The sequence below is a fragment of the Babylonia areolata genome, chromosome 25 (genome assembly GCF_041734735.1).
Source record: "Babylonia areolata isolate BAREFJ2019XMU chromosome 25, ASM4173473v1, whole genome shotgun sequence".
In the NCBI taxonomy this organism is placed as follows: Eukaryota; Metazoa; Mollusca; class Gastropoda; order Neogastropoda; family Buccinidae; genus Babylonia; species Babylonia areolata.
Window position 1 is genome coordinate 39,115,454 of NC_134900.1, and position 22,500 is coordinate 39,137,953.

At 49.9% G+C, this 22,500-nt stretch overlaps 1 protein-coding gene across 2 annotated transcripts in view; it reads left to right on the forward strand.

The window, feature by feature from the left end:
- Nucleotides 1-22,500, forward strand: part of LOC143299931 (protein SSUH2 homolog) — a 29,189-nt gene that overhangs the window by 708 nt on the left and 5,981 nt on the right. The window contains exons 1-10 of one of the 2 annotated variants that reach the window (XM_076613474.1): nucleotides 1,881-2,031; nucleotides 7,390-7,643; nucleotides 10,870-11,013; nucleotides 13,056-13,125; nucleotides 15,772-15,901; nucleotides 16,831-16,891; nucleotides 17,957-18,081; nucleotides 18,697-18,759; nucleotides 19,905-20,008; nucleotides 22,164-22,256. In XM_076613474.1, the coding sequence (XP_076469589.1) occupies nucleotides 2,012-2,031; nucleotides 7,390-7,643; nucleotides 10,870-11,013; nucleotides 13,056-13,125; nucleotides 15,772-15,901; nucleotides 16,831-16,891; nucleotides 17,957-18,081; nucleotides 18,697-18,759; nucleotides 19,905-20,008; nucleotides 22,164-22,256 (1,064 nt within the window). In that variant the 5' untranslated portion in view covers nucleotides 1,881-2,011. Of the gene's footprint in view, nucleotides 1-1,880; nucleotides 2,032-7,389; nucleotides 7,644-10,869; nucleotides 11,014-13,055; nucleotides 13,126-15,771; nucleotides 15,902-16,830; nucleotides 16,892-17,956; nucleotides 18,082-18,696; nucleotides 18,760-19,904; nucleotides 20,009-22,163; nucleotides 22,257-22,500 lie in introns of those variants that run through there. The other variant, XM_076613473.1, reaches the window with a different exon arrangement.

Here is a 22,500-nt window from a genome sequence, read left to right on the forward strand (position 1 = left end):
GTCAGCGTGGGGCTTCACGCCGGCCTTCTTCTGGATCAGGACAATTACCAGGAGACAGTCAACACACACACACACGCACACACACACACACACACACACACACACACACACACACAACTGAGAGTGGGTGACGATAATCTTTTTCTCGGAGGGGCGGGGGTGGGGGGGAGGTGGGGGCGGGGACATGGGGTGTCTGCGTGAGAGAGAGAGAGAGAGAGAGAGAGAAAGACAGACAGACAGACAGAGAGAGGCGGGTGGGGGGTCACTGTGACAGTCCTGCACACAAAAGAACAAGGTTGAAAGGTATGAACGAAACATGAAGATCATGTGTTGCTGTCTCAGGGATGAACTGTACACACGCCTCATATGGTCAGCTGCAAGCTGCAAAAGTGTAGAATATCTAGGATTTCATTCGATTAACAATAAATAGATAAATAAATGAAATAGAAAAAAAATCGTTGAAGCAACATCAGGGTGCAATGAAGTGTAAAAACAAACATGGTATTGTGAACTATAATGATTAACATTTCGTGGCCAGTGGGGCAATAAGCCGTCATACTGCAGTCTTATCCACGGACATGTGAATTCCATTGAAGTCAGTGAGTCTTACCTTCCATGCTCACCACACTACCATAGGCCTTACACAACTCAGCATACTAGCTACTACTACAACTGCGGCTTCTGTTACTACTACTATTACTACTACTACTGGTCAGTGCTGTTGCTACTACTACTGCTACTGCTGATACTGCTGCTGCTGCGACTAACTACAAAAACAAAAATTAGCAATGTTAAGTACAACGACGTCGCCACATGACCACCACCACTACCACCACAACAACAATAACGACAACAACAGCGACACCCATGATACTAATAATGATAATGATGACAATGATAGACAATAATGATGATAATGATACTACTACTACTGTGATGATGATGAATTGCGAATCTTGTTCTGACCGAGAGCAAAGGCACGTTTTTTTCTTCTTTTTGAAAACTGTTCTTCTCACTCTTTCTCTCTCTCTCTCTCTCTCTCTCTCACTTTCTCTCTCTCTCTCTCTCTCTCTCTCTCTCTCTCTCTCTCTCTCTCTCTCTCTCTCTCTCTCTCTCTCTCTCTCTCTCTCTTCCTCATGAGATTCCAAGTCTTGAATTTGTGTCATCAATAGCGATAGTATAACAGGTCATATTTCAGAATCAAAACTGAGAAAGTCTGGATCACATATTAAACCAGCTCTATTCAGTCCGACGTTGTAAATCTCCTCAGTACGGGTTTTTTTAGTGACTTGATTTCGTTTTATTTTCACAGAATAAACTGATGTCTTTATTACTAACTGGTGTCATTGTGTTCTCCAGAAAAGGTGTTTCTGTCTCTGTCTTTCATTGGAAACTGCCGTGACTCTGTGTCCTCTGTTGTGTTGTTCGTGTTTACATCAGTCGTTATGTCAACTGAAGCTCGTGGGATACCCTTGGCTGGAAATGGATGAAACTGTACATTTGTTGTGTGGCGCGCTTTCTGTTCTGTTCCTGTCTCCAGTGTGAGTGCGCGTTACGTTATGGAAACATTTACTGACCCGGGCCACACTGGATGATTTCTTTCTCGCCTTGTTTCAGTTTGCACTCATCACCAGCTTTTCATACCCCGATACAGTACAATTATCACAAAATCATCTTTCTTATTTCGCTACACACACACACACACACACACACACACACACACACACACACACACACACACACACACACACACATTTTCACGGTATGAATTAAAATATGCACTTTTTGCTGCCAGTAATACACCATACATCACAAACAGGCAAAGTGCTTCGCGGAGTCAGCGCGTGGCAAGAAAAGATAACCCACTGACACTGCTCGTGAAAGGGCGGCGCGGGCTGATTCGCGGAAGGCACAACCCTCCCCCTCGCGTCCTGTTTTCATTCATATCAGTCGTACAAGTGAGAGCGAGCAGGAGGCAGTCCTGTGTGTAGATTTTCCGGCTGGTCGGGCTATGTCATATTACCAACAGCAGTGAGTATGTTGTGTGCGTTATGTGTTTTGCAAAGAGCAGGTCAGTTCTGCTTTGAAGAGCGAAACATACTTTGTGAACAAAATCGATGTTATTGCTTTGTATAATTTCTTACAGAAGGCGATGATATTCACTTACTCATGTGTGTGTGGTGCTCAGTATGAGTGTTGGTGACTTGAATATTATTTTGTATTCGCCTTGTAACCTAAAAAAGCGAAACTGACCAACTTGGGAAAGTCACTTTTCCGCCACCAAACAGAGCCCCAGTACGATGGAAAACCTTCTGGTCTATTTATAGCCGTGTCTGTATTCACAGCTTCTCACCGCCTGGAACAGTGGGGCCCTGTTAGGAGTGAAAACTGCAAGTTCCGAAACAACAACAACAACATTATAACGAATGACGGTACCTTAAACCATGACAGGAGAATAGTCAGAATCGCCGATTCTTCTTAAATATTTTTATGTGTTTTTTGTAACACCACCATTTGTTTAATTCGTTCGACATGAGTCTCTCTCTCTCTCTCTCTCTCTCTCTCTCTCTCTCTCTCTCTGTGCGTACTAGTATGTGTGTGTGCGATGGATACAAGGTCACAGTGCCTCCCTGCCTATCTCCCTCACTCCAGTCCTGATACGATCAATCTGGGTGACACTAACGTGGAGCGGAACAATTAACCCTTTGACTGTCGAGCTTTGGTGAAAAGAGACAGCGTCAGGCAGGAATATTAAGTGCAGTATTCACTTTGTATTTGTTGCTGATTCAGCTGAACAAAGTATAAACTGCATGCAGTATTCTGAAAGTCTGTGTGTGTCTGTCTGTCTGTGTGTCTGTCTGTGTGTCTGTCTCTCCCTCTGTCTCTTTCTTTGTCTCCTCTCTCTGCCTCTTTGTCTTTGTCTTTGTCTGTCTCCATGTTGCTGTATGTCCATGTCTGTCTGTCTGTCTGTCTCCATCTCTCCCGCGCCGCCCCCTCTGTCTGTCTCTCTCTCTCTGTGTCTCTCTCTCAGTCTGTCCCTCTGTCTCTATCTCTGTCTCTCTCTCTCTCTGTCCCTCTCTCTGACCCTCTCTCTGTCTCTCTCTCTCTGTCTCTCTCTGTCCCTCCCTCTCTCTCTCAGTCTGTCCCTCTCTCTGTCTCTGCCTCTCTCTCTCTCTCTGTGTCTCTCAGTCTGTCCCTCTCTCTGTCTCTATCTCTGTCTCTCTCTCTGTCCCTCTCTCTGACCCTCTCTCTGTCTCTCTCTCTCCCTCTCTTTCTCTCTCTGTCCCTCTCTCTCTCTCTGTCCCTCTCTCTGTCCCTCTCTCTCTCTGCCTCTCTCTCTCTCTGTCTCTCTCTCTCTGTGTCCCTCTCTCTCTCTCTGTCCCTCTCTCTGTCTCTCTATCTGTCCCTCTCTCTGTCTCTGCCTCTCTCTCTCTCTGCCTCTCTCTCTCTCCATGTCTCTCTCTCTGTCTCTCTCTCTCTCTCTGCCTCTCTCTCTCTCTCTGTCTCTCTCCGAGTGTTAGACAGTGTTTGAATTCTTATGGTTTTGCATTTGTGTGGGACAATCAGGGGGGTGAAGATATTGCCGGTTTTTTCAAGTGCTTTAGGCAACGAATTATTGATTGCAGGTGGCAAGACTGGCATTATCATATACAAAACAGTGATATATTTGCACAGTTTAAACTTTTCAAGACATCGCATGGCATAGAACCATACATTGAGTTGGTATTGAACAGATTTATAAAATGTGCATTGACAAAATTTAGATTTGGTGTTTCTGATACTGCTACTCATTGTTTTAGATACGGAAATTTAAGGGAATCGGTGTTTACTTGTCGTTTATGCAATCTGGGTAAGGAAGACGAGCTACATTTTGTGTTATGTTGCCCTGCCTTGAGTGACCTCAGACAAAAACTAATCCAACCAAAATATTATAAAGATCCATCTAACTTTAGATTTAATTTGCTCATTTCGTCAAGACATGAGTCTACTCTGTGTAACTTGGCCATTTATATATATGAGGCATTGAAGGGATTGAGAATAGTTACCACGTGAATGTTGTTGAACATCTGTGCTAGATATTTTTTGGTTGGTTTGTGTTGAAGATGCATAGTGTGTCATGTAAAATCTTATTTATCTTTCTTTAATGTCACCCCCTTCAGTAAGGGGCTTTGGCCTTTATCTGAATAAAAAAATCGTTATCGTTATCGTTATCCCTCTCTCTGTCCCTCTCTCTGTCTCTCTTTCTCTCTCTGTCTCTGCCTCTCTCTCTCTCTGTCTCTCTCTCTCTCTCTGTCCCTCTCTCTGTCTCTGTCCCTCTCTCTGTCTCTGCCTCTCTCTCTCTCTCTCTCTCTCTCTCTCTCTGCCCTCACCCCTTCTCTGCTTGAAATGCCTACTTACCTACTCCTAAGCATGAAAATAGGTGTGTATGATAAGCTGTTGTTGTTTCTCTATAATTATAGGTGTGTATAAGAAGCTGTTGTTTCTCTCCATGTCCTTGACACACGGTTTTTCCAGTGATTCCTCAGTACACCACTCCCAAGCCCACGTCCCCACCCACAAGCCTGTGAATGCACTGTGTTCAGCTGCATGTTAGTTTCAGCATTCAACGCTTACATTTGAGCTCAGGTGGTGGTGGTGGTGGTGGTGGTGGTGGTGGCAGTGTGGTCTGAATGCACAAGAACATAGCAACCTGTGAGGCTGTATGTCAGTGCATGGTGGATTATGTTTTTACTCGATATAATGTGAGGCACACGTTACCTTCTGTTTCTGGTTGTTGTTGTTTTGTGGGTTTTTTTAGGGGGGGGGGGGGGGGGGGGGGGCGTGGTTGGGGGGTTGGTAGGGGGGGTTCTAAGAATAGCAGTGACTGGCAGATTCGTGGAAACACACACACACACACACACACACACACACACACACACACACACACACACACACACACACTCACACACACACACACACACACACACACACTCACACACATACACACACACACACACACACACACACACACACACACTCACACACACACACACACACTCACACACACACACACACACACACACACACACACACACACACACACACTGAAAACAAAGGTTGAGTTTCGTTTTCTCTCTCCCCCCCCCCCCCATCCCCCCGGCTGTGTTACCCTCCTCGTTACCCTCCCACCCACCGCCCCCCGCCACTCTACCCCCTCCCACGCCCCTCACCCCCCCCCCCCCCCCCCCCCCCCCCCCACACACACACACACACAGCACACAGAGTGTCACTTTCCGGCTCTACCTCCACCATCACCCCCACCACACACACTGTCATTTCCCGGTTCTACTTCCACCATCACCCCCCCCCACCACCACCACCACCACCCCCACCCCCACCACCACCACCACACACAGTCATTTCCCGGTTCTACTTCCACCATCACCCCCCCCCCCACCCCCACCACCACCACCACCACACACAGTCATTTCCCGGTTCTACTTCCACCATCACCCCCCACCACCACCACGACCACCACCCCCACCACCACCACCCTCACCCCCACCACCACCACCACCACCACACAGACTGTCATTTCCCGGTTCTACCTCCACCCCCACCCCCCACCACCACCACCCGCACCACCACCACCACCACCACCCTCACCCCCCCCACCACCACCACCACCACGCTCACCCCCACCACCACCACCATCACCACACAGACTGTCATTTCCCGGTTCTACCTCCACCATCACCCCCACCACATCCTCTCTGTCCAGTTTCAAGTTCCTGCATAGTTTAGTGTACAGTCGGCTGTACCTTCAAGCGTTTAGGGGGCTCGGGCGAGGGGCGGTACACACACACACACACACACACACACACACACACACACACACACGGACGCACGCACGCACGAAAGACACATGACACATTGTGAAGTGAGAGAGACAGAGGCTAGGCATACGCGACAGCAAAGAATTCAGCCTGAAGGCCAGCCACTTATTTTGTTGGCAGTGACACTGACTGTCATTTAATCTGGAGCACTTACACTCCATTCTCCAGCACAGTCCAACACACAGCCTGCAGTGAAGGGCTTCCCGTCCTTTCTGTGCACACCCCACCCCCGGAGTGTGGCCATGGTGGTGCAATGACTGGATCTAGTTCGGTGGAAGGGGGCGGGGTCATATGTTCTTTATTCATCGTGTCCATGTGTCACCGTGTCAGTGCGTTACCACGTCTGTGTGTCACTGTGTCCAGTGTGTCACCGCGTCTGTTTTGTTTCTGTGTCCATGTGTCACCGTGTCTGTGTCAGTCTGTGTTGTGTTACCTTGTCAGTGTGTCACTGGGTGTATGTGTCACCGTGTCTGTGTCAGTCTGTGTTGTGTTACCTTGTCAGTGTGTCACTGGGTGTATGTGTTACCTTGTCAGTGTGTCACTGGGTGTATGTGTTACCTTGTCAGTGTGTCACTGGGTGTATGTGTTACCTTGTCAGTGTGTCACTGGGTGTATGTGTTACCTTGTCAGTGTGTCACTGGGTGTATGTGTTACCTTGTCAGTGTGTCACTGGGTGTATGTGTTACCTTGTCAGTGTGTCACTGGGTGTATGTGTTACCTTGTCAGTGTGTCACTGGGTGTATGTGTTACCTTGTCAGTGTGTCACTGGGTGTATGTGTTACCTTGTCAGTGTGTCACTGGGTGTATGTGTTACCTTGTCAGTGTGTAACTGGGTGTATGTGTTACCTCGTCAGTGTGTCACTGGGTGTATGTGTTACCTTGTCAGTGTGTCACTGGGTCTCTGTGTATCCACATTTCACCGTTGTTGTTTTTTTAATGTCACCGTAACAATTTGATTCGGTGACGTAAATTATTGACACGGTGACACAGACACGGTGACATTGAGTTAAGTTTGGGGAGTGAGGGTGTGTGGGAAGGGATGATGTTCAGCTGTGTTAAACACTGCTCGTTCAACTGCACTCAGCTGCAAGTGGTTTATGTGGGGACCGTCAGTAGCGACGGGTTCTTGTTCTGATAACACTCCTGTGTCAGTGGTGTCGGTCGGCCAGATGTTGGCGTGTTCTTCTTCCTGCTAATCGTGGTCATGTTTTCTACGTGTACAGGTTTACCTCAGCGATGAGGTTGACTTCATTGGTGTAGGACTTTTCTCAAGTTTTCCCGTGGCAAACTGTCGTAAGCTATGATTGATGTGTGTGTGTGTGTGTGTGTGCGCGCGCGCGCGCGCGTGCGTGCGTGCGTGCGTGCGTGTGTGTGTGTGTGTGTGAAAATTAGAATAAAATGGTAGTGACAAAGAGGGAGACAGTGGGAACAAAGGCAGAAGAGACGAAAATAGATCCCTGTCTTGAGCTGCCGTTCTTTCAGTGATGTGCATGAAGTCTTTACATCTGTGCAGACAAGGGGGCTACGGGGCCACCCCCCACCCCCAGCAGGCCGGCTACCCACCCCCTCAGGCCGGATTCCCACCAACCCAGGGTGGATACCCACCTCCACAGGGGGCAGGGGCCCCATACCCCCCAGCTGGAGGGGGCGCTGGTTATCCACAGGGAGGGGCCGCTGGTTATCCACAGGGAGGGGCCGCGCCTGGCTATCCACAGGGAGGGGCCCCTGCCTTTCCTCCGGGAGCCCCAGCCGGGGCAGCCCCTCCGGGTAAGTCTATTTTTCGTGTCTGCATGTCTAAAATAATGTTGAACATAAATGTTTCTTTTATTTTTTAAAGTATTTTCTGTCTCTGCTGAGGAGGCGATGCTCACACAGACTGGCTGTGCGACAAAGCGATTACTATTGTCAGTAGGGGGGCTTAGTAAGCGATGTCCTTTCAGATGTGTATATCAAGTCAGAACAGGCACCATTGAACACCACCAAAGTGGCTCAGCAGCATTGCAGGGTCTCCTCTGGTGTGCGACCTCCTGGCGACCTAACATTGTTGACTGCCGCTGCTGGGACTGTGACAGACGAAGCCAGGTGTGGCCGTGAATGGGGACACGGAATGAACGGTGTGGGAGTAATGCCACTGTAAGGGTGCACAGGATGGACGGTGTGGGAGTAATGTCACTGTAAGGGGACACAGGATGAACGGTGTGGGAGTAATGCCACTGTAAGGGTGCACAGGATGAACGGTGTGGGAGTAATGCCACTGTAAGGGTGCACAGGATGAACGGTGTGGGAGTAATGCCACTGTAAGGGTGCACAGGATGAACGGTGTGGGAGTAATGCCACTGTAAGGGTGCACAGGATGAACGGTGTGGGAGTAATGCCACTGTAAGGGTGCACAGGATGAACGGTGTGGGAGTAATGCCACTGTAAGGGTGCACAGGATGAACGGTGTGGGAGTAATGCCACTGTAAGGGTGCACAGGATGAACGGTGTGGGAGTAATGCCACTGTAAGGGTGCACAGGATGAACGGTGTGGGAGTAATGCCACTGTAAGGGTGCACAGGATGAACAGTGTGGGAGTAATGCCACTGTAAGGGTGCACAGGGTGAACGGTGTGGGAGTAATGCCACTGTAAGGGGACACGAATGAACGGTGTGGGAGTAATGCCACTGTAAGGGTGCACAGGATGAACGGTGTGGGAGTAATGCCACTGTAAGGGTGCACAGAATGAACGGTGTGGGAGTAATGCCACTGTAAGCAAAGAATGAACGGTGTGGGAGTAATGCCACTGTAAGGGTGCACAGGATGAACGGTGTGGGAGTAATGCCACTGTAAGGGTGCACAGGATGAACGGTGTGGGAGTAATGCCACTGTAAGGGTGCACAGGATGAACGGTGTGGGAGTAATGCCATTGTAAGGGTGCACAGGATGAACGGTGTGGGAGTAATGCCATTGTAAGGGTGCACAGGATGAACGGTGTGGGAGTAATGTCACTGTAAGGGGACACGAATGAACGGTGTGGGAGTAATGCCATTGTAAGGGTGCACAGGATGAACGGTGTGGGAGTAATGCCACTGTAAGCACAGAATGAACGGTGTGGGAGTAATGCCACTGTAAGGGTGCACAGGATGAACGGTGTGGGAGTAATGCCACTGTAAGGGTGCACAGGATGAACGGTGTGGGAGTAATGCCACTGTAAGGGTGCACAGGATGAACGGTGTGGGAGTAATGCCACTGTAAGGGTGCACATGATGAACAGTGTGGGAGTAATGCCACTGTAAGGGTGCACAGGATGAACGGTGTGGGAGTAATGCCACTGTAAGGGTGCACAGGATGAACGGTGTGGGAGTAATGCCACTGTAAGGGTGCACAGGATGAACGGTGTGGGAGTAATGCCACTGTAAGGGGACACAGGATGAACGGTGTGGGAGTAATGCCACTGTAAGGGTGCACAGGATGAACGGTGTGGGAGTAATGCCACTGTAAGGGTGCACAGGATGAACGGTGTGGGAGTAATGCCACTGTAAGGGTGCACACGATGAACGGTGTGGGAGTAATGCCACTGTAAGGGTGCACAGGATGAACGGTGTGGGAGTAATGCCACTGTAAGGGTGCACACGATGAACGGTGTGGGAGTAATGCCACTGTAAGGGTGCACAGGATGAACGGTGTGGGAGTAATGCCACTGTAAGGGTGCACACGATGAACGGTGTGGGAGTAATGCCACTGTAAGGGTGCACAGGATGAACGGTGTGGGAGTAATGCCACTGTAAGGGTGCACACGATGAACGGTGTGGGAGTAATGCCACTGTAAGGGTGCACAGGATGAACGGTGTGGGAGTAATGTCACTGTAAGGGTGCACATAATGAATGGTGTGGGAGTAATGCCACTGTAAGGGTGCACAGGATGAACGGTGTGGGAGTAATGCCACTGTAAGGGTGCACAGGATGAACGGTGTGGGAGTAATGTCACTGTAAGGGTGCACAGGATGAACGGTGTGGGAGTAATGCCACTGTAAGGGGACACAGGATGAACGGTGTGGGAGTAATGCCACTGTAAGGGTGCACAGGATGAACGGTGTGGGAGTAATGCCACTGTAAGGGTGCACAGGATGAACGGTGTGGGAGTAATGTCACTGTAAGGGTGCACAGGATGAACGGTGTGGGAGTAATGCCACTGTAAGGGGACACAGGATGAACGGTGTGGGAGTAATGCCACTGAAAGGGTGCACAGGATGAACGGTGTGGGAGTAATGTCACTGTAAGGGTGCACAGGATGAACGGTGTGGGAGTAATGCCACTGAAAGGGTGCACATGACGGGACAGCCAAAAAAAACTAGTTAAAAACAAAAGAAAAAAGTCTGTTTTCCATGATACGTTTATTGACGTATAAATGACAGAGGCAAGCAAGTGTTGGTGCTGCGTTCTCAAGAGAGGTCGATGAATATTTATTTGCCCCTTATAAATATAATAATGATCATGATGATTGTGATGCATATTTACCCCTAACAGTAATTATGATAATGATGTTGATGATACAGTAATAATGACGATATGATAATAGCATGAACTGATAACAATATAATGATGATGATTTATTTTTAAAAGATACAAGGGGTGGAGTCATGGTGTGCCTTTTGCTTTCTTTGATTGCTTCTTTCTTTCTCTCTCCTCCTCCTCCTCTCTCTCTGTGTCTGTCTCTGTGTTTGTCTTTCTCTGTCTGTCTGTCTGTCTGTCTCTATACACACACACACACACACACAGATATATATATATATATATATATATATATATATATATATATATATATATATATAAAAGAGTTATGAAGAAAAAGAAGAATAATGTAGATTGATGCTGCCATATTATGATTGGTGGTAGTAGTAGTAGTAAAGTGATAGCTTGAGTGTGTGTGTGTATGTGTGTGCGTGCATCCATATGTGTGTGTGTGTGCATGTATGCGTGCGTGTGTGTGTGTGTGTGTGTGATGGCGGCACAGCGGGGGCGTTGCCCCAGTACCAGGGGGAGATGCCTCAGGATGACATGAAGGACGACCCATATCTCCAGGCCCCCACCCCTTCCGCCCCCACCCTGGACGACATGGGGGTGGTGCCAGGCTATGAGAACATCGGCTTCAATGCTGGTGAGGTGCTGGTGTGTGTGTGTGTCGGGGGGGGGGGGGGGGGGTGGCATGCTATGAGAACATCGGCTTCAGTGCAGGAGTGGTGCTGGTGTGTGTCGGGGGGGGCGGGTGGGGGGGTGTCGGAGGGGGGAAGGGCGGGCTATGAGAACATCGGCTTCAATGCTGGTGAGGTGCTGGTGTGTGCGGGGGAAGGGTGGTGTTGGGGGGGCGGGGTGGGGGACAGGGCAGGGGAAGGGGGCTGTTGTGGTTTCTTGGAGAGATGTGGCGTCAAATTTGACGTTTGTTGTTGGTCACTGTCAGTCTGCTGTCTCTTTCTCCCTCTCTGTCTCTGTCTCTGTCTCTTTCTCCCTCTCTGTCTCTGTCTCTTTCTCCCTCTCTGTCTCTGTCTCTTTCTTTCTCCCTCTCTGTCTCTTTCTTTCTCCCTCTCTGTCTCTGTTTCTTTCTTTCTCCCTCTCTGTCTCTTTCTTTCTCCCTCTCTGTCTCTGTTTCTTTCTTTCTCCCTCTCTGTCTCTTTCTTTCTCCCTCTCTGTCTCTGTCTCTTTCTTTCTCCCTCTCTGTCTCTTTCTTTCTCCCTCTCTGTCTCTGTCTCTTTCTTTCTCCCTCTCTGTCTCTTTCTTTCTCCCTCTCTGTCTCTGTCTCTTTCTCCCTCTCTGTCTCTGTCTCTTTCTTTCTCCCTCTCTGTCTCTTTCTTTCTCCCTCTCTGTCTCTGTTTCTTTCTTTCTCCCTCTCTGTCTCTTTCTTTCTCCCTCTCTGTCTCTGTTTCTTTCTTTCTCCCTCTCTGTCTCTTTCTTTCTCCCTCTCTGTCTCTGTCTCTTTCTCCTTCTCTGTCTCTGTCTCTCTGCTGTGTTTCCCTTGGCCTTCCCCCTTCCCGCCATTATTGACTTTCACTTATTTATTTATTTATTTGTTTGGTTATTTATTGGTTGTATAAAGGCCTGTGGCCAAATTATGATTAAACCATCTGAATCTTGTTTCTACCTCCCCTCCCTCTCACTGTTTCTCATTCTCTCCTACTTTCTCTTTCTCCACGATATGGAATTCACTTTTTGTAAATGTATGCAAAAGGAAGATAAAGTTCACGGTGTCACATTATGTTGTTCAGTATTAGATGATTGGAGACATTTTCCGTTTAGATATTATAAAAGAGCACGTCAGTTTCGGTAAGGACTACTTCAGTCTTGAAAACATGAAAACGAGAGAGAGAGAGGGGGGGGGAGGTCTCGATATACATGTATGGTAAGACAGAGACCGAGTGTGTGCGTACTACCATGCATGAGTGATCGTGTTTCTCTGTGTATGTGTTTAACTCACTCAGTACGGCCAGTCCTCTCTTCTCCTCTACACAGACCCCTCGGATGTCCAGTGGGTGTCTCAATGACCCAACCTTTAGCTTCCGTCGTCAGAATTGTGGTATTCTTTGTCAACATTCACCTCTTCAGTATAAGAGCCTTCCGCTTGCAATATTTTGATGATGGTAATTGGGGTGAAACGCTGTTAACGTCGTCTCTTTCGCCGTTCGTATGGAGAGAGTTAAACGATCGCCTCCGTCGCTGTGTGCGTCCAATGTTTACGTTGCTTCGCTTGGTGAAGGTATTTTTGTTTCGGTTAGTCATGTCCAGCTATGACCATCAGGACAGCAGAGGACGCTTTGTCCCGACTGTCAGGGCTAGAGCAGGATTTGACTGGAGAGTGTCTTGCCCAAGCTGTTGTATTATATTGCATTGTCTTGCCCAAGTTACACCCACACTCTCTCGACCAAGAGGGTATTAGGACAGTGGGCGTTGGGATGGTCCACAAAGGCCAGCTAACCCTCAAAGCTGCAGCACTACCTGCCATTGCAGTGTGGGTATTGTCCCCTAGTTTGAGAATCGCAGTCCTTCACCAAAGGCTGAGTTGTCAATGAGTTGTCAGTGAGTTGTCAGTGAGTTGTCAATGAGTCGTCAATGAGTCGTCAATGAGTTGTCAATGAGTTGTCAGTGACTTACAGCAGAGAAAGGCAGTGCATTGTCAAGGTGACTGTGTGAAAGACATCTTTCCAACAGCCTCCCTGCCGCCGCCTTCCTATGACGAGGCCACCAGGGGCGAGCCACCCGAGAGACGGGAATTCAGGAAGTGAGTCAACAGTTGTGGCCCTTTGCTACTTTCGTTTCTTTTGAAACGGTGTTCGTCTACAGCTACATGTCTGCCTGTTTTTGCCTGTCTGTCTGACAGCCCTGAACTGGCCCTTTGGGGTTGGCTGGGTTATAGCAACATTCCTTGATTTGACTGTCTGTCTATCTGTCTGTCTGTCTGTCTGTCTCTCTGACAGCCCTGAACTGGCCCTTATTGGTCGGCTGGGTTATAGCAACATTCGTTGATTTGACTGTCTGTCTGTCTGTCTGTCTGTCTGACTGTCTGTCTGTCTTTCTGACAGCCCTGAAATGGCCCGTGGCTAGGTTAAAGCAGCATTCTTTGATTTGACTGTCTGTCTGTCTGTCTGTCTGTCTGTCTGTCTGTCTGACTGTCTGTCTGTCTTTCTGACAGCTCTGAACTGGCCCGTGGCTAGGTTAAAGCAGCATTCTTTGATTTGACTGTCTGTCTGTCTGTCTGACTGTCTGTCTGTCTGTCTGTCTGTCTGTCTGTCTGTCTCTATCTCTCTCTCGCTTGTCTCTTCATGTGTCTTTGTCTATCCCTGTATTTCTTCTGCCAGCCTGCCTGCCTGCCTGCCTGTCTGTCTCTCTCTCTCCTTCTCACTGCAAACTCCCATGTTTGCTATATAAATTTGATGTTTTCGTTATCTACATTTCCATGTACCATTTGCATGGGTGTTCACTTTCCACACTGTTGGTTTGTGACTTGCTGACCAACGATGCTGTCTGAAATTGACTGTTGGTATCTCAGTGTATGTATGTTTGCATGTGCGTGTGTGTATGTGTGTGTGTTTTGTGTGCGTGCATGTGTGGGTCTGCGCAAGCTGGCTGAGTGTGGCTCATTTTTATTCTGATTTTCTGATTGTTTGCCTTCTGTGTACCTTTACCTTCATTCTGTTTTTATTTACTTGTTTATTTAGTTATTTGGTCATTTCATTTTAATGTTTGATATATATTCGTATGTATTATATAGATAAATAGACATAGACTTTTGGGGGTGGGAACGGGGGCCCGTGTTTGATAGGCTATCAACCCCCCGCCCCTCAACCCCCCACCCCTCAACCCCACCCTCCCCTCAACCCCCCACCCCTCAACCCCACCCACCCCCTCAACCCCCCACCCCTCAACCCCACCCTCCCCTCAACCCCCCACCCCCTCAAACCCACCCACCCCCTCAACCCCCCACCCCCTCAACCCCACCCACCCCCTCAACCCCCCACCCCCTCAACCCCACCCACCCCCTCAACCCCCCACCCCCTCAACCCCACCCACCCCCTCAACCACACCCCCTCAACCACACCCACCCCCTCAACCCCACCCCCTCAACCCCCCACCCCCCTCAACCACACCCACCCTCTCAACCCCACCCACCCCCTCAACCCCACCCACCCCCTCAACCCCCCACCCCCTCAACCCCACCCACCCCCTCAACCCCCCACCCCTCAACCCCACCCACCCCCTCAACCCCACCCACCCCCTCAACACCCCACCCCCTCAACCCCACCCACCCCCTCAACCCCACCCACCCCCTCAACCCCCCACCCCTTCAACCCCACCCACCCCCTCACCCCACCCACCCCCTCAACCCCCACCCCTCAACCCCCCACCCTCAACCGCCCACCCCCTCAACCACACCCACCCCTTCAACCCCCACCTTGTTTATTTAGTTATCGGTCATTTCACTCTCTATGTTTATAATATCTCGATCCATTCAACCGATACACCCCATAGACAAGACTTTCCGGGGTGAACGGCCACGTGTTTGATAGCTATCACCCCCCCCCTTCAACCCCCCCACCCCTCAAACCCACCCTCACCTCACCCCCCATCCACCCTCAAACCCACCCCAACCCCCCTCAACCCCAACCCTCAACCCACCCCCACCCCCCTCAACCCACCCCTCAACCCATCCCCTCAACCCACCCCCTCAACCCACACACCCCTCACCACCCAACCATCCCCTCAACCCATCCCCTCAACCCACCCCTCATACCCACCCCCTCAACCCACCCCCTCAACCCACCCCACACCCCTCACCCACCCCTTCAACCCACCCCTCACCCACCCCCTCAACCCACCCCTCACCCACCCCTTCAACCCACCCCCCTCAACCCACCCCCTCAACCCACCCCTCACCCACCCCTTCAACCCACCCCTCTCCCACCCCTCAACCCACCCCTTCACCCATCCCCTCAACCACACATCCCCTCAACCCATCCTCTTCAACCCAACCACCCCCTCAACCCAACACACCCCCTACAACCCATCCCTCACCCAACACACCCATCTCAAGCACCCACCCCCTCAACCCACCTCCCAAGAATACAGACTTAGTCCCCATACATTACCCTCTAAACGAAACTGAAAAACGATTACCCTCTTCCATGCCAGTACCAAGCACCCTCAAGGAGCAATCCCACACTTCGAACACTCCTAACGCACCCTCCTAACCACCCCCGAACCCACTCCTTCACCATCCGCTTTACCCAATAACGTCCCTAACCATCCACCACATTTTATGTTAAGCAGATACAGTGTACATTTAGGGTCAGGCCCACGTAACACTGCTTTGACGCCTCTTTGAAAACTGAAACCGAAAGTGAAACTGAATTATCTTCTCTTTTCCTAGTGCCCCGAGTATCACGGAAGATGATGCAAGGGAGGCAATCGCTCAGCACGTGTCGGAACACTGCTGCTACGGCAAGGCGCCTGCCCGTGAGATGACCTTCCGGGACCTCACGTCTTCATCGGCTTTCCATGTGAGTGGCTGGTGTGGCCTTGTGCTGTCTGGTCGGCTTTCCACGTGAGTGGCTGGTGTGGCCTTGTGCTATCTGGTCGGCTTTCCACGTGAGTGGCTGGTGTGGCCTTGTGCTATCTGGTCGGCTTTCCACGTGAGTGGCTGGTGTGGCCTTGTGCTGTCTCGTCCACCTTGGAAGCCAGAGAATCTGAGCACAGGACCGAACCCCACTCTCGCCTGTCTTTTCTCTCCATCCATTAGACCTTGAGTAGTGGTCTGGATGCTAGTCATTCGGATGAGACGACAAACCGAGGTCCCATGTGTAGTAAAAGAACCCACAGTAACAAAGGGATTGTCCTTGACAAAATTCTGTAGAAAAATTCACTTTAATAGGAAAGCACATGCAAATCTGTTGTGACAAAAAGTAATAATACAATACATTTATTGGTACTTTTCTTTTTCTTGCATTTTGTTGAACATACAAATGTAAAACAAGAAGTTGAAACAGAAGAAAAGGAAAAAAGATTTGGATGCTACACAAGTGAAACAAGGTTTGTCTCAACTCTCTATTGCAAACGTTTGTTTCAATAAAAATGTAAAGGGCAAAAGAAAACAACACGCAAAAAACTGTAGACAAACACATATAATACATGTATGCATTCATACATTCTTGTATTATACTAGTCTCATGGCAGTGTTTCCCATCACATTTCATTCCCTTACGTTTTGGTAGGTAACATTACATCACAGAATGTATGTATACGTACATTACACATCTGTGATAAGAACGCACAGCAGCAAGAGAGTTGTCCCTGGCAACATTCTTATGAGACAGTTTGTGTTAGGTATACATCAATACTGTATAGAAATATACAAAAAAAGGAGTGTTATATAAAATAAAATAAAAAAACCAAAGGGTTGTTGTTGACTTCTGACCTTTTGCACGTGCAGTACACCCTGGAAACGTTTGCCGAGTCCCGCTCCACGCGCTGGGCTTACGAGCCCTACAAAGGTACTGCTGCATCCTTCCTGCCTTCCTTCCTTCCTGCCTTCCTTCCTTCTTTCTTTCATTCCATATCTTGTCTGGCATGCCCGTTTCATCCCTACACTCCAGTGCCTTCAGTGCGCTCAAAACTCTGCTGCCCAACTCGTCCTCAGACAGAAAAGAACCGAGACATTGTATTGAGATCATAACCATTCTACCACCTCCATTCTCAAAAACAGGCGGACGGACAGACATACACAGACACACACTTTTTATTCAGACTGCCATCTGACAGGTAGGTAGACAGACATACACAGACACACACTCTTTATTCAGACTGCCATCTGACAGGTAGGTAGACAGACATACACAGACACACACTCTTTATTCAGACTGCCATCTGACAGGTAGGTAGACAGACATACACAGACACACACTCTTTATTCAGACTGCCATCTGACAGGTAGGTAGACAGACATACACAGACACACACTCTTTATTCAGACTGCCATCTGACAGGTAGGTAGACAGACATACACAGACACACACTCTTTATTCAGACTGCCATCTGACAGGTAGGTAGACAGACATACACAGACACACACTCTTTATTCAGACTCCCATCTGACAGGTAGGTAGACAGACATACACAGACACACACTCTTTATTCAGACTGCCATCTGACAGGTAGGTAGACAGACATACACAGACACACACTCTTTATTCAGACTCCCATCTGACAGGTAGGTAGACAGACATACACAGACACACACTCTTTATTCAGACTCCCATCTGACAGGTAGGTAGACAGACATACACAGACACACACTCTTTATTCAGACTCCCATCTGACAGGTAGGTAGACAGACATACACAGACACACACTCTTTATTCAGACTCCCATCTGACAGGTAGGTAGACAGACATACACAGACACACACTCTTTATTCAGACTCCCATCTGACAGGTAGGTAGACAGACATACACAGACACACACTCTTTATTCAGACTCCCATCTTACAGGCGGGTTGTGGTTGCAGTCCTGCGAGGTCCCCGTTGGCGTCACGTGGTGTGGTCACGTGTGTGTTTCAGGACAGCCAATTGACGGGCCTGAGCGTGGCCCCGCCCCCGGCCCCTGGGACATCCAGGCGTCCTCCCCCGCCCTCTTCAAGGCCAGCAAGATGGATGTGGAGGTGCCGCACACCGCCTCTGTCAAGGTCGGTCCCATGTCAGTACGTCTGTTTGCATGAAGGCCTGGCTTTCTGTCTGTCTGTTTGTATGCCTGGTTGTCTGTCGTCTGTCTCCTGTCTGTCTGTCTGTCTGTCTCCTGTCTGTCTGTCTGTCTGTCTCTAAATGGGAGCGATGCACTGTCGAGCAGATTAAGTTTCAGTTTCTCAAGGGGGCGTCACAGTCTTCCATATACGCTTCACCACATCAGCCACACAGGGGCCTGACAGCAGCATAACCCAGGTCGCTAGTCAGGCCTTGAGTGCATGATGGATATTTTATATATCTGGTGATATACTGACGTTAAATGGCTAAGTATCACCAATAATCACGTGCCATTAAACTAAGAGTTTTGATGTCATTCATGAGAGAAAAGTGACATGCGTAATCTGTTTTGTTTATTTAAATATTTGAGCTATTTATGGCAGTCAGTCTTTGAGAAACGGTGACGTTGTAGCATGTTATGAACTATAGCTTCTCATCATTGTTTTTGTTTCATTGAAGTTTGAAATTTAAGATTTTGTGACGGCGATATTTGTTGACTCTTCCCTGCATGAGGGACCGTGGCGTGATGAATAAACCATCCTCCTTCTGTTTCCCTCCAGCCCTGCCACCAGTGTTACGGAAGAGGTTACGAGCGCTGTTACCGTTGTCATGGACGAGGGAGGGTGAGTTTTGGGTCGTTATGAAAGTCATTGTAAAAGGCGGAAAATGTGTATGTGTGTGTGGAGGAGGGGGGGTACATGTGCCCAAACTTTATGATGACGTTTATGTTTATGACAGGGAAGTGAAATTCAGAATGAAGGAGGGAATTTTGGAGGGGCACGGGTCGGTTGATACAGAAAGTGACAGGGGTCAGAAAGTAACAGGGGTCAGAAAGTGACAGGGGTCAGTTGATACAGAAAGTGACAGGGGTCGGTTGATACAGAAAGTGACAGGGGTCGGTTAATACAGAAAGTGACAGGGGTCGGTTGATACAGAAAGTGACAGGGGTCAGTTAATACAGAAAGTGACAGGGGTCAGAAAGTAACTGGGGTTGGTTGATACAGAAAGTGACAGGGGTCAGAAAGTGACAGGGGTCGGTTGATACAGAAAGTGACAGGGGTCAGAAAGTGACAGGGGTCAGTTGATACAGAAAGTGACAGGGGTCGGTTGATACAGAAAGTGACAGGGGTCGGTTGATACAGAAAGTGACAGGGGTCAGAAAGTAACTGGGGTTGGTTGATACAGAAAGTGAGAGGGGTCAGTTGATACAGAAAGTGACAGGGGTCAGAAAGTAACAGGGGTCGGTTGATACAGAAAGTGACAGGGGTCAGAAAGTAACAGGGGTCAGAAAGTAACAGGGGTCAGTTGATACAGAAAGTGACAGGGGTCAGAAAGTAACTGGGGTTGGTTGATACAGAAAGTGACAGGGGTCAGAAAGTGACAGGGGTCGGTTGATACAGAAAGTGACAGGGGTCAGAAAGTGACAGGGGTCGGTTGATACAGAAAGTGACAGGGGTCAGAAAGTGACAGACCCGAATGAAGTGACATGACATCAACTGACCAACAGAAAGGTTAGTGTCTGATGTCAGAATGTTTAGACATAATTTGGACATTCGGATAAGGTAACAAAAATATTCGTAATTTAAAGAAGATGAAGTCTGTGTGTATGTGTGTGTGTGTGTGTGTGTGTGCGCGCGCGCGCGCCCGCGCAAAGGATTTGGCTGAGGATACAAGAGTGTGCGCGTGGTGTGCGTACATATGCATGTGCCTTTGTGTTACTGTTTTTTGTGTGTGTCAGTCAGACGTGTTCTCTGTGCTTTTCCCTCAGCTGTTCTGCCACTCGTGCCAAGGCACTGGGAGGGAGAGAGTGTTTCAACACGGAGAGCACCACCATCGTCACTGTCAGTGGTGTCACGGAAGCGGACGAAAAAGGTATGCTACTTAAAACTCCTTATTCTCCAACCAACACACTATCCTGATTTCCTTTATTCTTGCTTGGTACAGTTGACATTTTAAACTGAACCGTTCACGGATTCCGGAAGCATGAACACAAAGCTTTGTCACTGATTTCATCAACAATTTTCCATCGATTATCGCCGTTTTGGTCAACCTCCCTTTATTTCGGCAGTGGTCTGATGTAGTGCTGGTCCAGGCCAGATGTAGCAGGTATGTACCTGTAGGGTGGAATGAGTTGAAACTTTGAAATTAAAGGGCGTTTGCCCCTGTACACTGCCAGAGGTATCACCTCATGCATCCCATAGACCTCCTCCCCCCACCTCCCTCCTCCCCCCACCTCCCATCCACTACATCTCCCCCACCTCCCATCCCCTAGACCTCCCCCCACCTCCCATCCCCTAGACCTCCTCCCCCCACCTCCCTCCTCCCCCCACCTCCCATCCACTAAATCTCCCCCACCTCCTCCCCCACCTCCCATCCCCTAGACCTCCTCCCCCACCTCCCATCCTCTAGACCTCCTCCCCCACCTCCCATCCCCTAGACCTCCTCCCCCACCTCCCATCCCCTAGACCTCCCCCCACCTCCCATCCCCTAGACCTCCCCCCACCTCTCATCCCCTAGACCTCCTCCCCCACCTCCCATCCCCTAGACCTCCCCCCCACCTCCCATCCCCTAGACCTCCTCCCCCACCTCTCATCCCCTAGACCTCCTCCCCCACCTCTCATCCCCTAGACCTCCCCCCACCTCCCATCCCCTAGACCTCCCCCCCACCTCCCATCCCCTAGACCTCCTCCCTCACCTCCCTCCTCCGCCCCCCCCGCCCCCCACTTCCCCTAGACCTCCCCCCCCACCTCACATCCCATAGACCTCCCCCCACCTCATCCTCTTGACCTCCTCCCCCACCTCCCATCCCCTAGACCTCCTCCCCCACCTCCCATCCTCTAGACCTTCTCCCCCACCTCCCATCCCCTAGACCTCCTCCCCCACCTCCCATCCCCTAGACCTCCCCCCACCTCCCATCCCCTAGACCTCCCCCCACCTCTCATCCCCTAGACCTCCTCCCCCACCTCTCATCCCCTAGACCTCCCCCCACCTCCCATCCCCTAGACCTCCCCCCTACCTCCCATCCCCTAGACCTCCTCCCCCACCTCTCATCCCCTAGACCTCCCCCCACCTCCCATCCCCTAGACCGCCTCCCCCACCTCCCTCCTCCGCCCCCCCCCCCCCCCGCCCCCCACATCCCCTAGACCTCCCCCCCCCCCACCTCACATCCCATAGACCTCCTCCCCCTCCCCCACCTCCCTCCTCCCCCCACCTCCCATCCCCTAGACCTCTCCCTCTCCCCCCACCTCCCATCCCCTACACCTCTCCCTCTCCCCCCACCTCCCTCCTCCCCCCACCACCTCCCATCCCCTACACCTCTCCCTCTCCCCCCACCTCCCATCCCCTACACCTCTCCCTCTCCCCCCCACCTCCCATCCCCTACACCTCCCCCCCCCCCCCCTACACCTCCCCCCCTACACCACCTCCCACCCCCTCCTCTTTCAGTCACTGTCAGAGTTCTAGAATTTCATCTCTGTTTTCTGCGTTTATAGCCGGCTTGGCTGTGCAGTGTGTGTGGAACACGTAAGGTAGCAAGGGGGGATGTAGCACTACATGAAGGTTGACCCGTCACTTTGATTCCACAGCAACTGAAGCCACGATGGTCTGGAGAAAATGCTGTTGGTGGTGATGATGATGGTGATGATGATGGTAATGATGATCGTATCGAATTTGTTGTTGTTACTGTTAACCAGTGCACTAATCATCATCATCATATCATCATCATCATTATCATCATCATATCATCATCATCATCATCATCGTCGTCGTCGTCGTCATCATATCATCATCATCATATCATCATCATCATCATCATCATCATCATTATCATCACATCATCATTATCATCATCGTCGTCGTCGTCGTCGTCATCATATCATCAGCATCGCCATCATATCATCATCATCATCGTCATCATATCATCATCTTCATCATCGTCATCATATCATCGTCATCACCATCATCGTCTTCTTCTCCCTTTTCTTCCTTGTCATTTTGTATTGTCATTGTTGTTATCGTTGACTTTCAGGTGTTACACGTGTAACGGCTTCGGCCAGGTGACGTGCTCCGTGTGCAAGAGTCATGGCAACCTGAAGTGCTTCATCAAGCTCACCATCCAGTGGTCCGTATAGCTATGTGCATGTAGACAGATAGCTGGTTCTCCCTCAGTGGACTTGATAAAGATGGTATCACAGTAACATAGCGCATTTTAACCTCTCAAAGCGCTTAACATAACATTGGTCGGACACAAGCACGCAATAACACACAGGTGCACAAACGCGCATGCGCGCAAGCATACATTTACAAACACATGAATGCATGCACGCACACACACAAAGAGACTCTGCAGAAATTGATGTGGACCT